Source organism: Barbus barbus (genome assembly GCF_936440315.1).
Source record: "Barbus barbus genome assembly, chromosome: 21".
Taxonomy (NCBI): Eukaryota; Metazoa; Chordata; class Actinopteri; order Cypriniformes; family Cyprinidae; genus Barbus; species Barbus barbus.
The window spans coordinates 21,642,936-21,663,940 of NC_136749.1; the positions used below are offsets into that span (position 1 = coordinate 21,642,936).

The 21,005-nt window shown below is 35.3% G+C and overlaps 1 protein-coding gene and 1 pseudogene across 2 annotated transcripts; both read left to right on the forward strand.

The window, feature by feature from the left end:
- Positions 1-440: 440 nt before the first annotated feature.
- LOC306887429 (discoidin, CUB and LCCL domain-containing protein 1-like) lies at positions 441-18,958 on the forward strand. The gene is made up of 15 exons (XM_079445135.1): positions 441-657; positions 3,341-3,562; positions 4,672-4,809; positions 7,087-7,138; positions 7,262-7,334; positions 7,601-7,734; positions 12,132-12,169; positions 12,520-12,699; positions 12,803-12,915; positions 13,603-13,774; positions 13,962-14,048; positions 14,152-14,245; positions 15,766-15,806; positions 15,901-16,008; positions 18,187-18,958. Exons 1-15 carry the CDS (start codon positions 558-560, stop codon positions 18,597-18,599), a joined length of 1,965 nt encoding a protein of 654 aa, XP_079301261.1. The 5' UTR covers positions 441-557; the 3' UTR covers positions 18,600-18,958.
- A 255-nt stretch (positions 18,959-19,213) lies between these two features.
- Positions 19,214-20,275, forward strand: LOC306887827 (ras-related protein Rab-39B-like; annotated as a pseudogene). Its single transcript, XR_013785962.1, has 3 exons — positions 19,214-19,266; positions 19,361-19,627; positions 19,855-20,275. The product of XR_013785962.1 is annotated as a ras-related protein Rab-39B-like (transcript).
- Positions 20,276-21,005: the final 730 nt, after the last annotated feature.

A 21,005-nucleotide genomic window follows, 5' to 3' on the forward strand; every position in this document is an offset into this window, starting at 1 on the left:
TGAACCGGTTCATTAAAAACTCTAAAGAACGATACGCCCACGCTTGGGGCTTGTCTGTGTGATATTTTTATTTTATTTTTATTATTATTATTATCAATAATAATTAATTAATTCATTTATTTATTTATTTATTTATTTATTGTAAAAGTAGCGTCTAATGTAAGTCCTTTTGAACGAACACTGTTGTCATTCATACCAATTAATTTTAGTGCATTGATGTAATGACCATGAAAGTGTTGTGTCTTAACTTTCTTAATTCATTGTTTGCACCCTCTATAATTCATTATTTTGGGAAAAAGATAGAAGGGGACATCTTCACTTTACACAAATCAAAGTACTGAAACGCGAATTGTAGTAATTAAGTTGATCAGCACGTCCTGAAGCCAATAAGAGGAGAGGACATTAACCCATGCCCAGTCGGGGATGGGCTACTTTACTTTGTCTCAACTTGGATGAGAAGCGTGAGAGGAGAGAGTCTGTAGGTTGATTACATGAATTCAAACTCATGACTTAAACTCTGAACGCTAGAGTCAGCAAGGGATATCCCGAAGGAAACCATGCACACAAGATATGGAGCTCTTTGGGATACTATGGAATTCTCTCGGGTTTGGCTTATTCTCAGCATCGAAACCCTGGTGTTGGTATGCGGTCAAAAGGGTAAGATTGCGCCTACTTACTACTATGAAGTACTGTTAAAGTAGCACTACTGTATAATGTATAATATGATGGAAGGTAAAAAATACTTACGTACATGATATAAATAATAGATATATACACACACATACACACACGTGTGCATAAATATAGCCTACAGACACATACATTTATAAATAAAAAAAAATCACTTATTGGGTAGATAGATAGATAGATAGATAGATAGATAGATAGATAGATAGATAGATAGATAGATAGATAGATAGATAGATAGATAGATAGATAGATAGATAGATAGATAGAGATTATATGAAATAACACAAATGGATGGGATTTATCCTAAAATATTAAACAAATGAAAACTATATTTTAAATTCTTGAAAGTAACCACCCTTTTTTTCTTTTTAATTGGAACTAACTTTAACCAGGATGCTAAGTTCTGTGGAATTCCCTGGGCACTTGTTAGCTATTTTTCCTGCACTCTCTGATCAGCTCACCTTAAAGTATTTTAACTTTAATTTATCATCATTTTCACTTGACTGCATTCTCTAAAATTGATTTTTTAGAAATATGGACAAAGTACAAAGTGTTTATAGCCATGTTTGCCCTTATAAGACCACCAGCACATCAGCAGGCAGACTGCTGGACTGAATGATATCCTCCTGTTTTGCCTGTGTTTAGAGAGTGAGTTATAAAGAATGAATTTGTTTATGGTATTTCTCAATATGTGTGGGGTCAGCATGAATCACTGCAGGCAGATTCACAGACTGTGAGGACTACGGAAAATGTTTTCCAGTCAAACGTCCACCCCCAGGACTCTACGTGTACAATACCAGATTAGCCAGAGGGAAAGCTGACTGTTTTTTGGGGTTGTTATTTGTATTAGAATGGAAGCTGACATGTTTTTGAGATCACGCTATATCGTATTGTTTCTAAGCTTTAGAAGATCTAGAGAGTGTCCAGGATTTGCCAGAATATAAAAGAACAGGAAAAAACAGCTTGTCCCAAAATATTTTTGAGTTTACAGTTGTAATACAGCTGTAATTGTTAAGTGACAATCTAAACAGCCGAACATCCTGTCTGCCATGGGCTCAGGCCTGCAGGGACGTGCCTGCAAATCCCCAGATGCGAAAATAAAATTACACACTGCCTGATAGTGTTGCGCTGATGATGGATTGGTATCCATGGTCTCAGTGCATTCATAGTAGCTCAGCTGTAAGAAATGTAATATTCTGTATCAGCAAGTGTCTTAATTATACCCAGCATCCTCACGCGCGGCATGTTTTAAACACATTGCTGTGAACTCAACTTGCAGACATCGCACTGATGTCATCAGTGTCTGTCTGCTGTTAAATAATGTCTAAAGTTTGCCTCAGGCTGTGCTTCATGAGGAGTTCATTGTGAATTTTATGATGTGGTTACAAATGAAACTGGCCTTGTTAAACTGTAGCCAACCATTGTGTCTAGTTTCTGCACACGCACATTATTGTTTCCACACAGGTTTTTCTAAACACTCACCCTGCCTGCCATTGGTTAAAAATAAAAGATTACAACACACACTCATGGCAATAACTATTTGGCATTTTGGCTAATTATTATGAATTCATACAATGTGATTTGTACAATCTGTTTATTCCTCACTGTTTTGGAGAGGAGTTTGTTTTGTTTGTTTTTTCTAAAAATTGTGTTTCCATACAAATCACATTGTAAAAGTTCATATGAAATCACTACCTCATAAAACACTTTAAAATTTCAAATAAAATTGGGTTGAGGAAACGATTATTTGCAATAGACGCCACCAGCTTCACCCACAAACCTTTGCTGAGCTTAAATACTGATTGAAATGTATAAAGACTTTTGTAGATAAAATCACCCTCACCCAGATCAAACATTCAACTCTTTGACCACATTGAGTCATGCAGTGAATTGTTTGAACATTGGCAGTTAACAGCCTGACCACAAAATCGTGTTTGTTTTCCTACACGATGATGAAGATAGCTCATAGCAACAAGAGGTTCAGTAGATTTAGAGATAAACTGTGTCTAAAGCAGAAAGAAGCGGACCACAGAAGCTTTAATCCCAAATGATTCAGAGCTGACTGAGAAATTAGGAATGAGAGACGGACAATGGACTCAGACCGATCTAGTTCATCACACAGGGACCAAGAGACTCAAAAACGTTAGATTTCTGGCCATTCACATTGACTCTGGGTTTCAGTGGAACTCCAAACTAGTTGCCAATCGTTTTGTTGTGGCAATTATGTCATGTTTATGAACTTGGTAGAGCATGTCTGTGGAAGCTACCGTATAAAACACAACAGTGCCATCAACTAAACCCTACTGCAGTTACGGCTTTAATTAACACCAGTTATGGAAAGCCCCTCAAGTGTGACTAATACTGACAAAATTGGCAAGCCCCCTTACCACACAAGCTTGTGCAATCCACTCTTTGATACTCGGCCAACAACCTGCCAATACCCACAATGCTCCCATGGGCTAGAAACATGCCAAGAGAGAAACTAGTTAGCACATTTGATGATTAATGGAAGTTAAATGAGATAAAATGGCTGGTTTAATTATATGTGGAAACAGACCACAAAATTAGAACTTTAACTGACGATAAAATGCCTTTTTAACTCGTTTCACATTAATAACAATGTGATCTTCCCTCTATCCTTTGTCTTTAGGCAATGGGTGTGGATACACAGTCCTCAGTCCCACCAGTGGCACACTGACCTCGCTGAACTTCCCGGGAACCTACCCTAACCACACCCAGTGTGAGTGGACCCTAAGGGTACCAAAGGGCCAGACGCTGCTCTTGACCTTTGGGGACTTTGACTTGGAGAGAAGCCAAGACTGCATATCTGGCTCTCTTACCATCACAGACACCAGTGGAGCCACTAGAGTGGGTATGACCCTCTTCAAACAGACGTTATGGAATGACAAACTAGCCCAGTGTTATGTATGCACTAATACCACAAAAAAAGTGTTCCTTCAGGATTACCTCTCTCATCTGCTGTAATGAAATATTTAAAATGATAGATTAAAATTTTTATTTTATATATATATATATATATATATATATATATATATAATTAAACCATTAAATAATCCATGTAGGATTTACTTTCTCTCATGATATGGATATCATAAAAATTACATTAAATATTTTAAATGATAAAAAAAAAATATATCTAAAATGATTTATTAAAAATAAATAGTAGAACTAAATATAATTTAATATAGTAATATACTTGCATCTAAATTAAATATTTGATATTCAATACCTTTCCAGGATTTACTTTTCATATCCTATGGATACCATATTTAAAATTATATTTAAAGTTATACATTAAATAATATAATTATACATAAATTAAACAACTTATTTAATAACTGTCAAGGATTTACTTTATCATATGCTATGGATATCATATTTAAAATTATATTTAAAAATTACACATTAAATAATAAAATTATATACAATAATATAATCAAATACTATTGAATATAAACAACTGATATTAAGTATACATCTAGGTCTCACTTTCTTACATGCTACAGCTAGCATATAAATTATATTACATTTTTTAAATAATTTTATATTTTATTAAAAATATTTTCTGAGTGATAAGAAATCCTTGAATCAGGCCTGACACATGCCTTCTTAACCCCAAAAGACACTAAATTAGTTTCAAACCTACTTACATTACAGATATTTACAGCCACCTTTAACTCTAATTTTATAACCACATCATTTACAGTATATTATTGTATATACTGAGAAGTTCCAGAGATCCAACCTCACGCTGTTCTTTAGCTCCCCAGTCACGTGACCACAGCATGACTGCAGCTTGCATGCTGCGTTCCACTCTGCTGTAGCATGACGGTTGTGTGGTCGCACAAGTGTGCAGGAACAGCCTTTTATGGCAGTGAAGGTGTGCTGTATTGTGTGTTGAATCTAAAAATGCATTAAATCTACTGTGCTTGTTTATATCATGTGATCTGTGCTTCCCAGGTCCTCTGTGTGGGCAGCTGTCCTCCACAAACAGGAATATATCTGTGAGTACTAATGAAGTCACAGTGCGTTTCATCTCCGGCACTCACCGTTCAGGACGGGGCTTCGTCATGTCCTATTCAACCAATCAGCACTCAGGTAACAGCTAATGTCCTTCCCATTCCTTTCCATGCACCTATAAACAGTAGACCAGGAATCCACAAATCCATCAACAAAATAAGACCTTATGACATGTGGCCCCATGGATCTTCCTGCTCTGAGCGAGTTGTATATGATCAGAGTAAACACACCAGGTACTGTTTATTCTCGAAATGTACCGCTTACTCGGTAAACAGCACTTCGGCTGACTCTTGAGAGTGGGAGCAGTTCCCATCCTAATCTCAATTACTGTTTATTCTCGTTTCCAACATCACATGTGAACCGCCCTACCGGAGGTCATGCACAGATTGTTAAATAAACATCCTGACATGTATCAAAGTAGATAACCGTAGGGAACGTCTTTAAGGGTAATTATTACTGTATATTAGGTATGATCAGGGTTAATATCATTAACTATTTTTTTTAATTGTTAATTGAAAGAAGATAAATAAATTATAAATATTAGGTGAAAAAAAAGTTGACGTATTAAAATTACTAACTGAAAAACTAAACTACAAGCAAAAACAATATTTGAACAAACAAAAAAATCAAATCAAATTTAAAATCTGAAAACTTCTTAATAGGGTATAAATAATAATACATTAACACTGTAATTATATTTTTATGGTGGAACCAAGGCCCAGTATGTAGGTTACACTACAGAGGACCTTAATGGGCTGGCCCTGGAGGTAGGGATTTTAAAATGTGTGTTAGGGTGACCGACTGGAATGCAGCTCTCCTCCTTGGCTGGGTTTCAGAGTGTTTGCTTTGTAAGCAGGGCAGCAGTCTGCCGCTCCTGGCCCCTGTGCTTGGGCACACACTGAATTAGAAGGAATGCTGTATGCTCACTCCTCCAGCATTGACAAGCACTGCATGACCGCTTAACCATCACCTGACCACACGGTAGAAGCCACTCAGGGCAGTTCCTGACTGTATAACATGCATCATTTAAGAAGAATTCTTAAGTTTTCAAGATTCAAGAGTTTTTATTTGTCACATACACAATTATACAGAGTATAACCAGCAGTGAAATGTAGGTTGTTTTTAACTCCCATAAGGCAAATCTTCTCTTGGCTTTGTATGCAAAAACACAATAATTAATTTAAATATCTAATAATTAATTGAAGAATTTATAGAATATTTATACAGGACATTTTGGATACAAAATTTATTGAATTATTTAAAATTTCATTTACATATAATTTTTCCATATTTGTATATACTACAATATTTTAATAGTAAAAGTCATCAGAACTCAAATACATTAAGATAATTAATATAGTAAGATTATGATTTAAATTAAAGTACTAATTGAGTTATCAGACACGACTGGAACTTCAAATGGGACCGGCTTCTATGGTCAGATGAAACTAAAAAATTAGCTTTTTAGCAGCAAGGGTTTGGTGCACACAGGGATAAAAAGTTAATATAGTAACGATTATAATTAAAATAGTAAGATTATGATTTAAATCAAACTACTATACTATACTATACTATATATATATATATATATATATATATATATATATATATATATATATATATATATATATATATATATATATATTTATATTTATATATTTATTTATTGCTAAAAATATTGTGCAAGTAAGAATTTTACTGTATGTTTTTAAAAAATACAGTAAAAACTGTATTATTGTGAAATTATTACAATTTAAAAGAACAGGGTTTTTTATGTATTTGAAAATGTAATTTCTCTGTGATGGAAAAGCTGGATTTTCAGCAGCTATTACTCCAGTCTTCAGTGTCACATGATCCTTCAGAAATTATTCTAATATGCTGATTTGGTGCTCAAGAAACATTTCTTCTTCTTATCAATGTTGAAAACAGTTGTGCTGCTTAATATCTTGGTGGAAACCATTTCTAAACATGTAACAGCCTTAACTGTCAATTTTGATCAATGCAATGCATCCTCGCATTTATTTAAAAAAAAAGTCTTTCTTACAATTCTATAAGCATGTAGTGAACTAAAAGTTAAAAGCTTGAGGTCAATATTCTGTCAAAAGTTCTCACTTTGCTCCAGAGTTTACAGGAGTGGTTCATATGTTCCTTCCTTTCCTGTGTATCAAGTTGTTTATGTAAAGTCCAATTCCTAGACAAGTGCGCTATGTACCAAATGTTGACCTTCTTCCTGTGATTATACACTGATGCATGAGTTTCGTAAGACACTGGCTTCGTGTCGTCTACACTTCCCATACTGTGTATATGAGCACATGTAACTGCGCCATTCATGTCAATGCTATTTCTATCCCATAGAGCTCATTTCATGTCTGCATCGAGGGACACATTTCTCCTCTCAACAGATTAGGTAAGAATAAATCTTCAACAATGACCTGACATTAAAGCAAAATAACACAATTTTTCTGTACTCTGAATCTTGTAGGATACATGTTTGTTTAATATCTGAATCCTGGACTCTCTTGTGTTCCAGTGCATTCTGTCCTGCAGGCTGCAAAGGCGTCACAGGAGAAATCTGGGGCGGGCATGGACAAGGATACCGGGATGTAAGCTGGGATATTATCTAATAATAATAATAATAATAATAATTCATTACATTTATATAGCGCTTTTCTAAGCACTCAAAGCGCTCTACATTGTGAGGGGTGGTGTCTCCTCATCCACCACCAGTGCGCAATAGTAGGATTATTAGTCATGGCATTTGAATTTACTACCATATATGGATGTTTGTAAAAGCTTACAACAGGCACTTTTGATAAAAGGAGTGTTTACCTTTGAATGACGTAACATTTTAATGTTTGTGTTTTTCTAGACCTCTGTATTATGCAAAGCTGCGATCCATGCGGGCGTAATTTCAGACAGTTTGGGAGGCATGATCAACGTGTCTTTGCAGAGGGGCATAACCTTGTATGAGTCAAACTTCGCTAATGGAGTACCGTCTAAAACGTGAGTGTTTGGCATGTTGTGCAAGTTGCTCACACTTTAGTTTGGGGACCAAACTAAATCTTGGTCTCAATTAACTTCTAATTTGCTAATTTTAGGTATGGTATAGGATTAAGGGATCTAAAATAAGGTCATGCAAAATAAGGAATTAATGTGTTTTATAAGTACTAATAAACAGCCAATATGCTAGTAATATGCATGCTGAAAAGTAACTAGTTAATAGTGAGAATTGGTGCGTAAACTAAAGTGTTTCTCAGTTTTATATATAGACACCCAGTGGTGAGGATGCAGCATTACACAAAGGCAAAGTTTTCCAATTACTAAAAACAATTTTTAAACTATACAGTTGATGTAATTGTAGAAAAAGTTAAAACGTCCAATAACAGGAGTGCCACAAAGATAAAGCAAGTAGCATTAAGCTGGTCATGTGATTATACTTGCCTCCATGACAAAACCTGCTCCATGAAAAAAGAAAAAACGGCTTTTATCTAATCATATGATTAGTGTAAATGTACCAATGCAATATTAGTTTATAATATTATTATAATATAATTTATAATTATTAATTATATATTTCTTAATTAGTGCTGGGCAATGATTAATCGCGATTAATTGCATCCAAAATAAAAGTTTTTGTGTACATAAAGTGTGTGTGTGTGTGTGTGTGTACTATGTGTATATATATATATTATGTATACATAAATACATATACATGCATGTATTTAAGAAATGTTATGTTTAAATATTAAAAATATTCTAAATTATATTAATATAAATATACATGTAAATACATGCTAATATTTTCTAAATATATACTGTATGTGTGTGTCTTTATATATACATAATAAATATACACAGTGTACACACATTATATAAACTAAAACTTTTATTTTGGCTGCGATTAATCGTTGCCCAGCACTATTCTTAATATTACATGTACATAGTAAGATGCAAAAAATTATACATATACAAGTGTGTGTGTATATACAGTCACGGCCAAAAATATCGGCACCCTTGGCAAATAAAAAAGAAGGCTGTGAAAATGAATCTGCATTGTTCAGGGCCTTTGCTGGCCAAATGGGTGCCCTAAGCAGGATTGTATTGTTGTGCCCCTCCCTAAAATATTATGGAAGTAAAAAAAAAAAAAAAACACCTACTATAGGGGTCAAAATAGAACTTTAATAAAATATAAAAGTAAATAAATAAATTGTAATTAAATTGTCTTATTTACAAATTACAATTGTAGCTCTAGACAGTTACCTGTGGCTATTATTTTAATACAGTTGTCTGATTGATTTTATAGTCTCAAGCATTCAGAAATCATGCAAAAGAAAATTAAGCAGTTTTACTACAAAAACCACGGTTAATTTTTGTAAGGGTTGTGATGTCCACATGTTTTTTGTTGAAGAAATTATAGAGGCTGTGTCAACTGTAGCAAAAAGGTGGTCAAAAATGAAAGATTAAGTGGATATTTGAATGAAATGTTTGGTCAATAGCCTATTAAACAAGGATATGATCGTCCTGTTAGTGTAACAGCAGCAATTACCAGGCCTTTGACACCCTACAGGCATTTATAACATGTAATGTTGAAAAAATAAACAATAGACACCATCACAAAATTTGTAATGGTTTTACTGGTTATAATGGGACTTGTATTAGTTTTAATGGAAACTGTAATGGACCCTGTTGGTCTCTACTGGTAATTGGTCACCTTCTATTGGTGGCTTGTTAAAACCAATAAATCCTAATGGAATATGTCCCAAACCTCACTACAGAAAATAAGTTTTTAATCTAATGGTTAAAAGTTGATGGTTTGTAATTTTTGTAATCATGTGATTTATTTGTGATGGTATTACAATGTTCTGTGATGGTTCTATAGTTTTTTTTTTTTTTTTTTTTTTTTCAGCAGGGTTGCCTCATTGTTATTATATAATGCATTTTAAGTCATTTTAAAGGCTGTTGTTGGCTTAGGTTTGTTTTTATAACCACAAAAATATTATCTTAATACTTACTTCTTTATGTGTTATTATTTGAAGTAATGTAGCCATGGTAACCGCAAATTCACCATGGTTTTAAGAACCATGATTTTGTTTTTGGTTTTGTTTTGTTCGTGTTAAAACCATGGCTAACTTTCATAAGGGAACATGGAAACTCTGAGAGAATAGATGCGTGGGTGATGGAAATTATTACCGACATTAAAACACGTTATTAACCTCAACACCCAAAAAAAGTTTCACAGGATTATAAATGTAGCCTACCTGAAAGTGACGCACAGGCTTAGTTTGCATCTCTTTTTTTTTTTCTTTGCGCCGGATTACTGATGTCTTTTCATGGGCATAGTTGTCCATCAATTATGATCATTTGCATTCAGCCGCAAACATGAGGTGCAAGCAGTTGCAGGAATGGCACGTCACGGTTTTTTTTTTTTTTTGAGCAACTGGGATGAGGCCCCCCCTGGGAGTTAGTGCCCTACGCAAACTGTGCACTCTGCGTATTGGGAGTGGCGGGACTGGCATTGTTAATCCTTTTGATCTTTTATTTTAAAAATTCACAAAAATCTAACCTTTCATTGGATAATAAGAATTTAAAATGGGGGGGGGGGGGGTGTATCATTATGAAGTCGTGGCCTAATGGTTAGAGAGTCGGACTCGTAATCCAAAGGTTGTGGGTTCGAGACTCGGGCCGGCAGGGATTGTAGGTGGGGGGAGTGAATGTCCAGCACTCTCTCCACCCTCAATACCACGACTGAGGTGCCCTTGAGCAAGGCACCGAACCCCCAACTGCTCCCCGGGCGCCGCAGCATAAATGGCTGCCCACTGCTCCGGGTGTGTGTTCACGGTGTGTGTGTTCACTGCTGTGTGTGTGTGTGCACGTTGGATGGGTTAAATGCAGAGCACGAATTCCGAGTATGGGTCACCATACTTGGCAGCATGTCACTTCACTATAAATGTTTTTCTCAAATACACGTTGGACACAATTATTGGCACCCCTAGAAATTCTTATGAGTAAAATATCTCTGAAGTATATTCCCATTCATAGTCACAATTTTGAGAACTCCAGGGTGGTTATGAACATGAAGTTATCCGGCCATGGCTTCCTGTTTCACAAAAATATGAATAGGACGGAACAAAGCCCAAATTCTCTTAATCATCCATCACAATGAGAAAAACCAAAGAATATATTTCTGATGTGCAGCAAAAGATAATTGAGCTTCACAAATTAGTGAAGTGGCTTTAAAAAAAAAAAACTAGAGCAGTGAAAATTCCCATTTCCACCATCAGGGCAATAATTAAGAATTTCCAATCAACAGAAAATGTTACGAAACTGCCTGGAAGAGGACGTGTGTCTATATCGTCCTAATGCACGGTGAGGAGGAGAGTTTGAGTGGCTAAAGACTCTCCAAGGACCACAGCTGGAGAAATGCAGAAAATAGTTGAGTCTCGAGGTCAGAGAATTTTAAGAGGTTTTATTTTAATAAAATAAAATAAAAATAAGTAAAACAGTACCTATATCACTACATGTTGTTTGGGAGGGTTTCAAGAAAAATTCTCCTAGCTCATCCAAAAACAAACTCCAGCATATTCAGTTATCAGACACGACTGGAACTTCAAATGGGACTGGCTTCTATGGTCAGATGAAACTAAAAAATGAGATTTTTAGCAGCAAACACTCAAGATGGGTTTGGTGAACACAGGGATAAAAAGTACCCCGAATGTACAATAAAATATACTGCTGTATTTTTGATGTCGTGGGCCTTTATATTTCTTCTGGAGGTCCTGGGCATCTTGTTTTGACACATGGCATCATGGATTCTATCAAATACCAACAGAAAAAAAATCAATAAGTGACCGACTCTGGATTATTGTGCGTTTGGAAGATTCAAACATTATAAGATTTGTAACAAACACAAACCTCAAAAACAACACAAAAATGGGTCACTGAGCACAAAACCAAGCTTCTGCTATGGCCATTCGAGTCCTCTGACCTGAACCCTGTAGAAAATGAGTGTGATGAAATGAAGAGAAGCAGCACCAACATGGAGCTGGGAATCTAAAAGGTCTGGAGTGATTCTGGATGAAGGAATGGTCTCTGATCTCTGGTCAGGCGTTCTCTAACTTCATCGGGCATTATAGGAGAAAATTTTGAGCTGTTAAACTGGCAAATGGAGGTTTATTGAATAAAAGGGTACTGTTAGTTGTGGCCAATGTGTAATAGAGAAAAACATTTATTTCATAATAATTTTTTTAATAAAAGATCAAAAGGATCAACAATGCAGATTAATTTTCATAAGCTTCTTTGATCATATTTACCAAGGGTGCCGATATTGTTGGCCATGACTGTAAATGCACAATTTTATATATATATTACATTTTAAATTATCTAATATTTTTTTTTTACAGCGGTTCCTTGTCAGATAAACGGCTTGTCTTCCACAGAGGTATTCATTGATTTCCCTGTAGTTATTCCTATAGATATCATTTGAATTCATTGCTAATTTAATCTAGTAACATTTATTTTTGACAGACTGATAGACTTGAACTATGACTTTGCACTGGATTAATTTATTTGTAATATTTTTTTTTAAACTGCAAATGCCTAATACCAGGATTGAGTCTGCGTGTCAGTGTTAAGGAATAAATTACAGTTTATCTAACACACGGTTACACTTGCTACATGATACTCGCACATGATACTTAAACGTGCTGTTAGTGCCTATTTCTAATTATACATTGCTAGAAGATAAACACTAACAACTGAAAACTAACAATTACAATCTTTCATGCGCAGCGTGTGACAGGGAGCTGATGGTGGTGGCCTATAACACTTCTTCAGTGTGGGAGGAGGTGAACAGGTTAGGTCAGAGGGTCTCCTGGTCTCCGGAAAATGAGGGATCTCAGTGGGCTGCAAGCTCTGGGGACCAGCAACCGTGGATGGAGATTGAGCTGTGGAACAGGAGTAGTGTCACAGGTCAGAGGTCAACCACTAATAATCACGGTGCAAACCTCTGCTGAGCTATTACAGCAATAGTATAAGTGTTACAGAAGCACAACATGTTTACATGTGCTTTCAGGCATCATAACAAAGGGTACGCCACATTATTACATTGAATCTTACACGCTCATGTTCAGCAAAGACCGCAAGAACTGGAAAGTCTACAAAGCAACATCAAGCAAAGATAAGAAGGTACGTAATGCTGCATCAGTAAAATTTTCAACACGATTACAGTATTAAAAGATTTACATAGGATAGGCAAATGAATAAACGGCGCAAATGGACACAGGAACACATTCTTTGTGAACAGACCCTAATTTTATATACATTACTAGGTATTTATTTTAGAATATAAATCTAGAATAATATGATGCCCTGCAGTCTTGTATTATTCCTTAATCACCAGAAAAACAGCCATAAAGACATGATTCCTATCTTCCTCTGAGCCTGAACAACCATTTGTTCAGTTCTTAGCTGATTTTTTTACATGTATGAATGATTCTGAAGACATTATTTTACGCCAAATCTTGATTTCAAGGTTAGAATTATGGCAATGATAGATGAAAAATCATGACCCAGATGTTTTCTGGTACATTTGTGGGTGTTTTACGTTTGACATTTTACTTGTTTTGATAAGTGTATTAAAGCATATATATATATATATATATATATATATATATATATATATATATATATATATATATATATATATATATATATATATTTGAAAAATCATCATTCTTATTTTGTGAAAAATAAAACACTTTTTTTAAACTCCTAAAATTAGGTAACATTAGGCCTTTTTTGCAAATCATCAGATTTTTTTCAGTATGCAATGTTTTATTTTCATATTAACTTTTTTTTCTTTTTTCTTTTAAGGTGTTTGAGGCCCATTCTGATGGTCATGTGACAGTACTCAACAGTTTGATTCCTCCAGTAATTGCACGCTACCTCCTCGTGAAACCCCAGAAGTGGCATATCAGGGCCTCTGCACAGGTTCAAGTGCTGGGCTGCCCTTCTGCCCCCATCAGACCCCGTTCCCATGGAGATGGTGAGGGTCCGCCCCAGAATCTCTTAAGTTCCCTTATGCCACATAAATTTCAGTTTCAACATGTTTATAGTACATATTGACACTAAAAGACCATTGTATTGGTCAAATTCCAAGCTCACTATGGTAAATCTTGCAAGAGTTAATTGAATTCTTGCCTTTTAAACCTGTGATGAATTCTCTCCATCAGAATTGAATACTGGGAAAGCAGCTGTCACAGAGACTGTGCCTCTAGACACGCTGCCCACTGAGAGTCCCATCATCACAAGAAGCTCAGGTGAGGTGAATTTTGTAAGTTAATTGCTAATATGATTGCTAAAAATAACATGTTTAAACTCATAGTGGATTTGTCTAAATCATTTATTATTATTTCCATACAGGCCCCAGTCAAGCAGTGATATTAGTGGCAGGCATGGTTTTAGGAGCTGCTCTATGTGTGGGTTGCCTTCTAGCTGGGCTTATTTGGAGGAGAAGGTAACACACACATTTTTCCTTTAAAGAATTCCTTAATTTTTTTTATTATTCAAAAAGGAAACCAAAAAGAGCAGAGGTGTAACCGTAACAAGTGCTGATACAGGTACTGAGTAACCTTTATGAATTTTACATCAGAATGTTTCTAAAGTAATCACAGTAATGTATTTATTTTACTGGACTCGCGACACATTTTAATGGTTCTAAGTTTTCATTAAGAAAAATCAAAGGGAGGACTTATTTACTATACCATCAGAGCTGGGTAGATTATTTAGAAACTGTAATCCGTTACTGATTCCAAATTACATGACAAAAATTGTAGTTAGGAATGTAATCCGTTACATTACATGTTTTAGGTAATATAATCAGACTACTTTTGACCTTATTTTTCACATTGATTAAAATAGGATAATCTTGTACCATATTGATATAAAAATACAAAGAGTAAGAAAATATATTCCATTTGTTGTTAACAACAACATGAAGTGCATTAAACATTATATTACAAAGGTTTCCCAAACTGTGTTTGTGAAGGACCTTTAGGGGGTTTATGAGTTTAATGAAAAGCTATTAATCAATTAAATCATAAACATGTTAAATTAAAACAAATAATTTTATAACTAATCAAAATAAAATACCTGCTGAAAAAATGAAATTTTATTTGAAATTGAAATGTGATACTACTTAAAATATTTATTTTAAAATCTCAGGGGTATTTCAAATAAAATATATTAGGTGAAAGAGGATCAGATGACAAAAAAAAGTTGGTAAATGTGTGAAAATGTGTTTTAATGTGTTTGAAAGAACAACATACAATAATTTATTTGAATTTATACAATAATTTATTTGAATTTAAATAAATTATTGCTATTGTGTAAATAATATGCAATCATGTAACCCATAAAAAAGTAACTGTACTTGTAATTTAATCAAATTACAAGTACTTAATTTTTGGGATCCAATTATGTAATAAATAGCTCTGTATACCATAAATATGACTGGTCAGTAATTCAGGTGAGGTGTTTAAATGCTGTGAATTGTAATATTTTTGATGCATATCTAAAACACAAAATATGCACAAGCTGGAAATGTATGATTCTGTTCCATAACTATTCTATAAGAAAATTGTGGAAGTTGTTATATTAAATGCTATTTTACCTTAATCTGTGGTTTGCAAAAAAAAAAAAAATTTTTTAAATCAATAGCATTACTTTTTAATTAAATATTTTATCATGTGTTATGCTCTATTGTATTAATGCTATACTCAATAATTGGGCATATCTTTTTTTATCATTTCATCGTTTCATTACTTATGTAAAAAAAAAAGTATAATATTGTCAGTTATATTAATGTTAAATCACCATGTTACATTTGGTTAAATTAAAATTTTTATTATATTATATACATTTTTTAAATAAACAATGATATAGAACATCTAAATTTATTATGTCCTTTTGCAGTGTAATATGTCCCACACGTATTCTTGACAGGGTTTGTGATATTTACCTGTGTTTTTATTTCAGAAAAAGAAATGCACAAATAAAAAAATGCTGTGTTGACCAAGGTAACCTTTTGCACTGTCTCTCTAGTACAGTTTTTCCTGTGTGCCTCATGTGTTGTTGGTATTTCCTGAGTGACTTTCATTGTCTCTGCTTAAGGCTGTCAGGGTTTCCACGGGAAGACGCTTCCATGCACAAACCCAGAGCTTGTATCTTACCCTCTGGTTCGGAACATCCATGATGCTCTTCCCAACCCTCCTCTCAATGGTAAGACATCCACAGGGCTTTTCAACCCAGTATAGCAATGAATACCGAAATTCATGAAGGAATGTTTCAAACGACAAACGAAACAAGGCAGTGTTTGTCGAGAGGACGCCGCTGGGTACAACAGTTCTCAGAATCAGATCAACAGCCCTCAGACATCACAGTAATATATAGCAGTGAATAAGAGGGTTAATGTGGCTCAAACAGCAGGACGGAAACAGAGAGAAAGCCAAGTAGTCATTCTGACCCCTTTGTTCACTCGCCCCACTCTGTGTGCTTTTGCTCAGCTGAGCTGCCACTGCAACTCAGAAGAGACATGACAAGCAAACGGCTTTCATTTCTGAGCTCATTCCTCCCCAACAGTTGCTCAGTGGCAGCATAAACATGTCTTTCTTTCGTCGGCAGTGCTTCCCTGAAAGGCTTCTTTAATTGGAGCCCAAATTAGGGGCATTCAAGCCAGAAGAACACCCTCCTCACCACCCACTGGCCAACAGACCCTTCAGTACGGGGTTCTGGGACGAGGAGGACAGAGGGTCAGTGGTCAGGACAATCAAGAGTCCTTTCTGAAGTCGCTTCAATTAAAACAGTTTCGCCCTCTTAGCATTCCTGCTGAGTGAGTGAAGGACTGAGAAGGAGAGAGGGGGAAACGTGGGGCCCCTTTCATAGCCCAGAACTACTGTTGGACGCAGTGCAATGGGTGAGCAGTGGGATCATGTGGGAATGCAACAATGCCTAAAATGAGTTGGCCAAGGGAAAAGACAGTTCACTGAGGATGAATTCCAATCTAAGGGAGGGTTTATTCACTATAAAATTAATCTGATTGGTCAATAATTGAGATGTTTAAAGACTAATTAATAATAACATTTTTAATTTGCTATTTAATCTTATATTTTTACACACATGTAAAACATAAAATATACAAAAGTTGGACATTTCTGATTCTATTTAATTACTTTTTGTAATGAAAGAAAATTGTTGTTACAATGAATGTTATTTTTCCTCAATCAGAGGTTTGCAGAAATTATTTTATTTCATATTTTATTTGTTTATATTTTGATTAAAATCAAATAATAATAATTAAGATTATCAATAATAAATAATATTATATACACTGTATATGTATGTTAAGAAGTATTATGCAGTGTTTTTAATATTTCATTTGAAATGTTACATTTTTAATTTAAAAAAACAGTTGTCATTGTCTTTATATTAAAAGAACAAAATACATTTATATCAATATAATTACATTTTAATTAAATAATGATATTTGTTTTGTTATTAAAGTGGTAATTGGAAATTATTTTTAATATTTCATTATTCTTTTTTTTTTATTATTAAAAATCTTATGTTAGTTGTTATCTTGTAGAATTGGGTGTCTTAACTTGAAATTTTTATTTAATAAAAATCCCTAAAAATAAAAAATGGGTACAATAAAAATACTCAATGTGCAATGCTGTTACGGAATGATCAGAGCTTGAATCGGCACGTTCGGATCCATCTGCAGGCTTTTATTAGACAGAGACGTGGTCATAACAGGCATGGTTCAAACAATGGCAAACTGATATATTTAGGGGCAAGGTAAGAGAATAATCCAAAACGGGCGTGGTCGGTCGACGGCTAACAATATCCAGTGGTCTTGACAAAAAGGGTAATCCGTAAACACGAGCAATAGTCCGGGCTGGAGCAAACATTATCCAAAACAGGGCCAGGCACACGGGTAATCCAAGATACACAGGCTAGAAAACAGGAAAACAGGCAATGCAAGACTATGACTAAACTATGGCAGTAGAACTGGCTCCGTAGAGTAGCTATCGCTAAACAATACTAGGCAGTGAAAAAGAGGACGTCCGTGGCTTATGTAGCATATCTGATTGAATTCAGCTGTGTGCGTGTAATCAGTGCAATGGATGATGGGAACTGTAGTCCGGGGTGAAGTGCAACAGTTGGTGCAAGAGTCCATAGTAGAGAACGGGTGATCTCTGGTGGTGAGCGAACGGAAGTGCATGAACAGGATTCATGACAAGGGCTGTGTAAAAAAATAAAATTTGAAGAAAAAAAGTGTATATATAATAAATTCACTTAAAACTATTTAGGTTGCACATGTCCAGATCACAAAAAAGGTAACTTGGGAATGCCTTTATTAGTTTTCATATTTCTATTACATTTCTCCATTGTTCCCAGATTATGCTGAGCCTGATGTAGTAGCAGGTGTGCAGATGATGGGACTCACATTCCGACCCCCACCGGAAGAGGGCTACACCATCCCCTTCTCCCTCAACCACTACGACACCCCTGGACAGCTTCCCGAATATGCCGATCCCCTGCCACCCGAACCAGAATATGCAACTCCCTTCAGCGAAATGTCCACAGACTCCACACTGGACAGCCGACAGAATGTACTTGCATGTCGATCCACACAGGCTGCAAGAGCAGAGCTTCGCCAACAACAATATGACTGCCCTGCACACAGAGTGATCTCAAATGGGTACTGTACTCCAGTCTCACATGGTGCTAGCCAACATAAGGCTAGCATGATCTACTTTGAGCCCCAGACAGTAGAACCACTATTGCATACCTACCATGAACCACTTTGAGCCAACATGGCATCTCCTACTGAAGCCAGTTTGAGACGTTTGTGCTGTTATACTGCGGTTTATAATGTAACCTAATGATTTATGCTGTTTTAGACAGCATCAGGGATCAGCATGTAACAGGAAATTATTATTTGGGTGGTTGCAAAAATGTAGGATATGGGAGAAGTGCTTTTATAAGGAAAGCCGGATTGTTCAGATGACCACTAATATAATTTAATATAAATGTGGGTGTATTTTATATCTGTAACTAATCAGAATGTACTCCAAGAGGATTTGTCTCTGTGATTTGAAACCACTAAAGTATTCAGAAACATTTTGCATTTTTATAGTTATATAATAAACGACATTTTTCATACCACATCTCAAGTGTTGATACAACACCACTGTTGTTTTGCGTATTATATATCTAATTTAAAATCATATAAATGTCTACACACTCTGTCTACACACTACTCTACTACTCACACTACTCTCTGTCTACACACACAAAGATATGCAATCTTCAGATGTTTTTGAGAAGTGCTTCCTTTTTCATATAAACCCCACCCTGTTGCATAACCCTACTTCTGTTTCGTATGAACTTGTAAAACAACACAAATCAAATCAACACTGGATGGTCCGACTCCTACCACATTCAAACAGGAAATCTTTCTTCAGAATCCAACAGGTACAGGTCTTAATAGTAAAACTTAAAGAATTGTGTATTTAACTCTGCATGCAACTGAAATGTAGCCATCTGAATATCAATTCTAATTCAATAGGTTCTCTGGTCAAATCTTTAGGGACCCGGGAGCAATGTCAGCTCTCATGAATCGCACTGTACAGTGCCTGTACAGTTTTAAAATCATCATGATAGGTGACGGTAATGTGGGCAAGTCATGCATGCTGTATCGATATATAAAAGGCTCCTTTCCAGAGAAAATAAACTGTACTATGGGAGCAGAATTCAGAATTCACATCCTAGAGGTGGAGCCTGGTGTGAGAGTATAGCTACAGATTTGGGATACGACCGGAAATGAATCGTTTTGGTAAGCAGTGGGAATACACATCATCTGCATGCTCACCAAAATACTTTTAACCTGGTGATTCAGTTGTTTCAGTTAAAAGGGCCACATTTTATACATATGTTAGCATATTTTATATATTGATTGAGCACCTTTAAATGTAGGGATTTTTTTCGTTTTTTTTACTTCCGTATTTCTCATCACTTAAAAATGCACACTGGTTGTTCAATCTCATGAACTTATGTTTTCAGGAGGCATCAGCTTGTCCAGCTTCACATTCCTCATTCAGCTGGATGCCTGCTGGTGTTTGACCTGGGCAATCGTGAGTCTTTCAGAGTCCTTGAGCATCAGTACACAGAGGTGTGTAATCGAGTGAATCCATACACTGTCCTTTTTGTACTTGTGGGACACAAGTGTGACAGAAAATAGCAGGAAGTGAATCAAGAGGAGGTGGAACAGTTTGCAAGTGAATTGGGAGCACTGTACATCGAGGCCTCGGCTAGAACGAACGGGTCACAATGTGGCAGAAGCTGTTGACTCAACGCATTTATGAGGGCTATCTGGGTGGAGAGGTGCGTTTACATGAAAGCTGGGGCAAGATCCATGAAAACAAGACCAACAAGGATGAGCCAGTTGAAAACAGCAAATGCTGCGTTTCATAAAGTTGACATGAGACTGCATTAGGACATTTTTTCCACTGATGACCGTTCAAAAGTAGTCATATAGTCTTACAAAATAAAAATATGCAAGACATAAACCACTATTTAATCACAAATATTTTATTTTATTCAAGTAGATGAGTGATAAGTTTCTTTTAAATGGACTTGAATTTTGTTTTATAACTAATAAGTGTTGTGTTACTAATATCTGCCGTGATTAAAAAAAATACAGTTTTTTATGTTTATGAAATAAGCTTACAACATTTCCATACTTAATTTCACAGGTTAATTTCATTCAAGCACTTTGTGGTTACTTTGCATACTTGCTTAATTAGCATGTTTTGTTTATGTTTATGGATTTAATAATTATATATATATATATATATATATATATATATATATATAGCTTTTATTAAGCTTCAGCTACTATGATGAATGTAGTATGCTCAGCTTATACCATGTTTAAATACACCAATTTTCTGAATCGAGTTCAGTGAAGGAAAGGCTAAAATGCCTTTTAGTACATTTACACAATAAATAAATTGCAAGTGTGGTTTCAACTTCTCCCTTCTCTGTAAATGAGCATTGGACTTTTTCCCACTTCTTTGTATCCTCACCTTTGCTGACCTGATATGAATTGCATCCATGCCAAGTGTCTGAAGTGAACAGTGTACAAAGGCCTATCATTTACTTTTTATGCTTCTGTATCTACAAAATCTGATAAAGCAATAAAACAGTGAGGA

Coding starts and splice junctions, on each gene's coding strand:
- LOC306887429 (XM_079445135.1), top strand. CDS start 558: ATGCACACAAGATATGGAGCTCTTTGGGATACTATGGAATTCTCTCGG. Junction 7,335..7,600: donor ATGGACAAGGATACCGGGAT/GTAAGCTGGGAT, acceptor GTGTTTTTCTAG/ACCTCTGTATTATGCAAAGC. Junction 14,246..15,765: donor GGGCTTATTTGGAGGAGAAG/GTAACACACACA, acceptor TTTTTATTTCAG/AAAAAGAAATGCACAAATAA.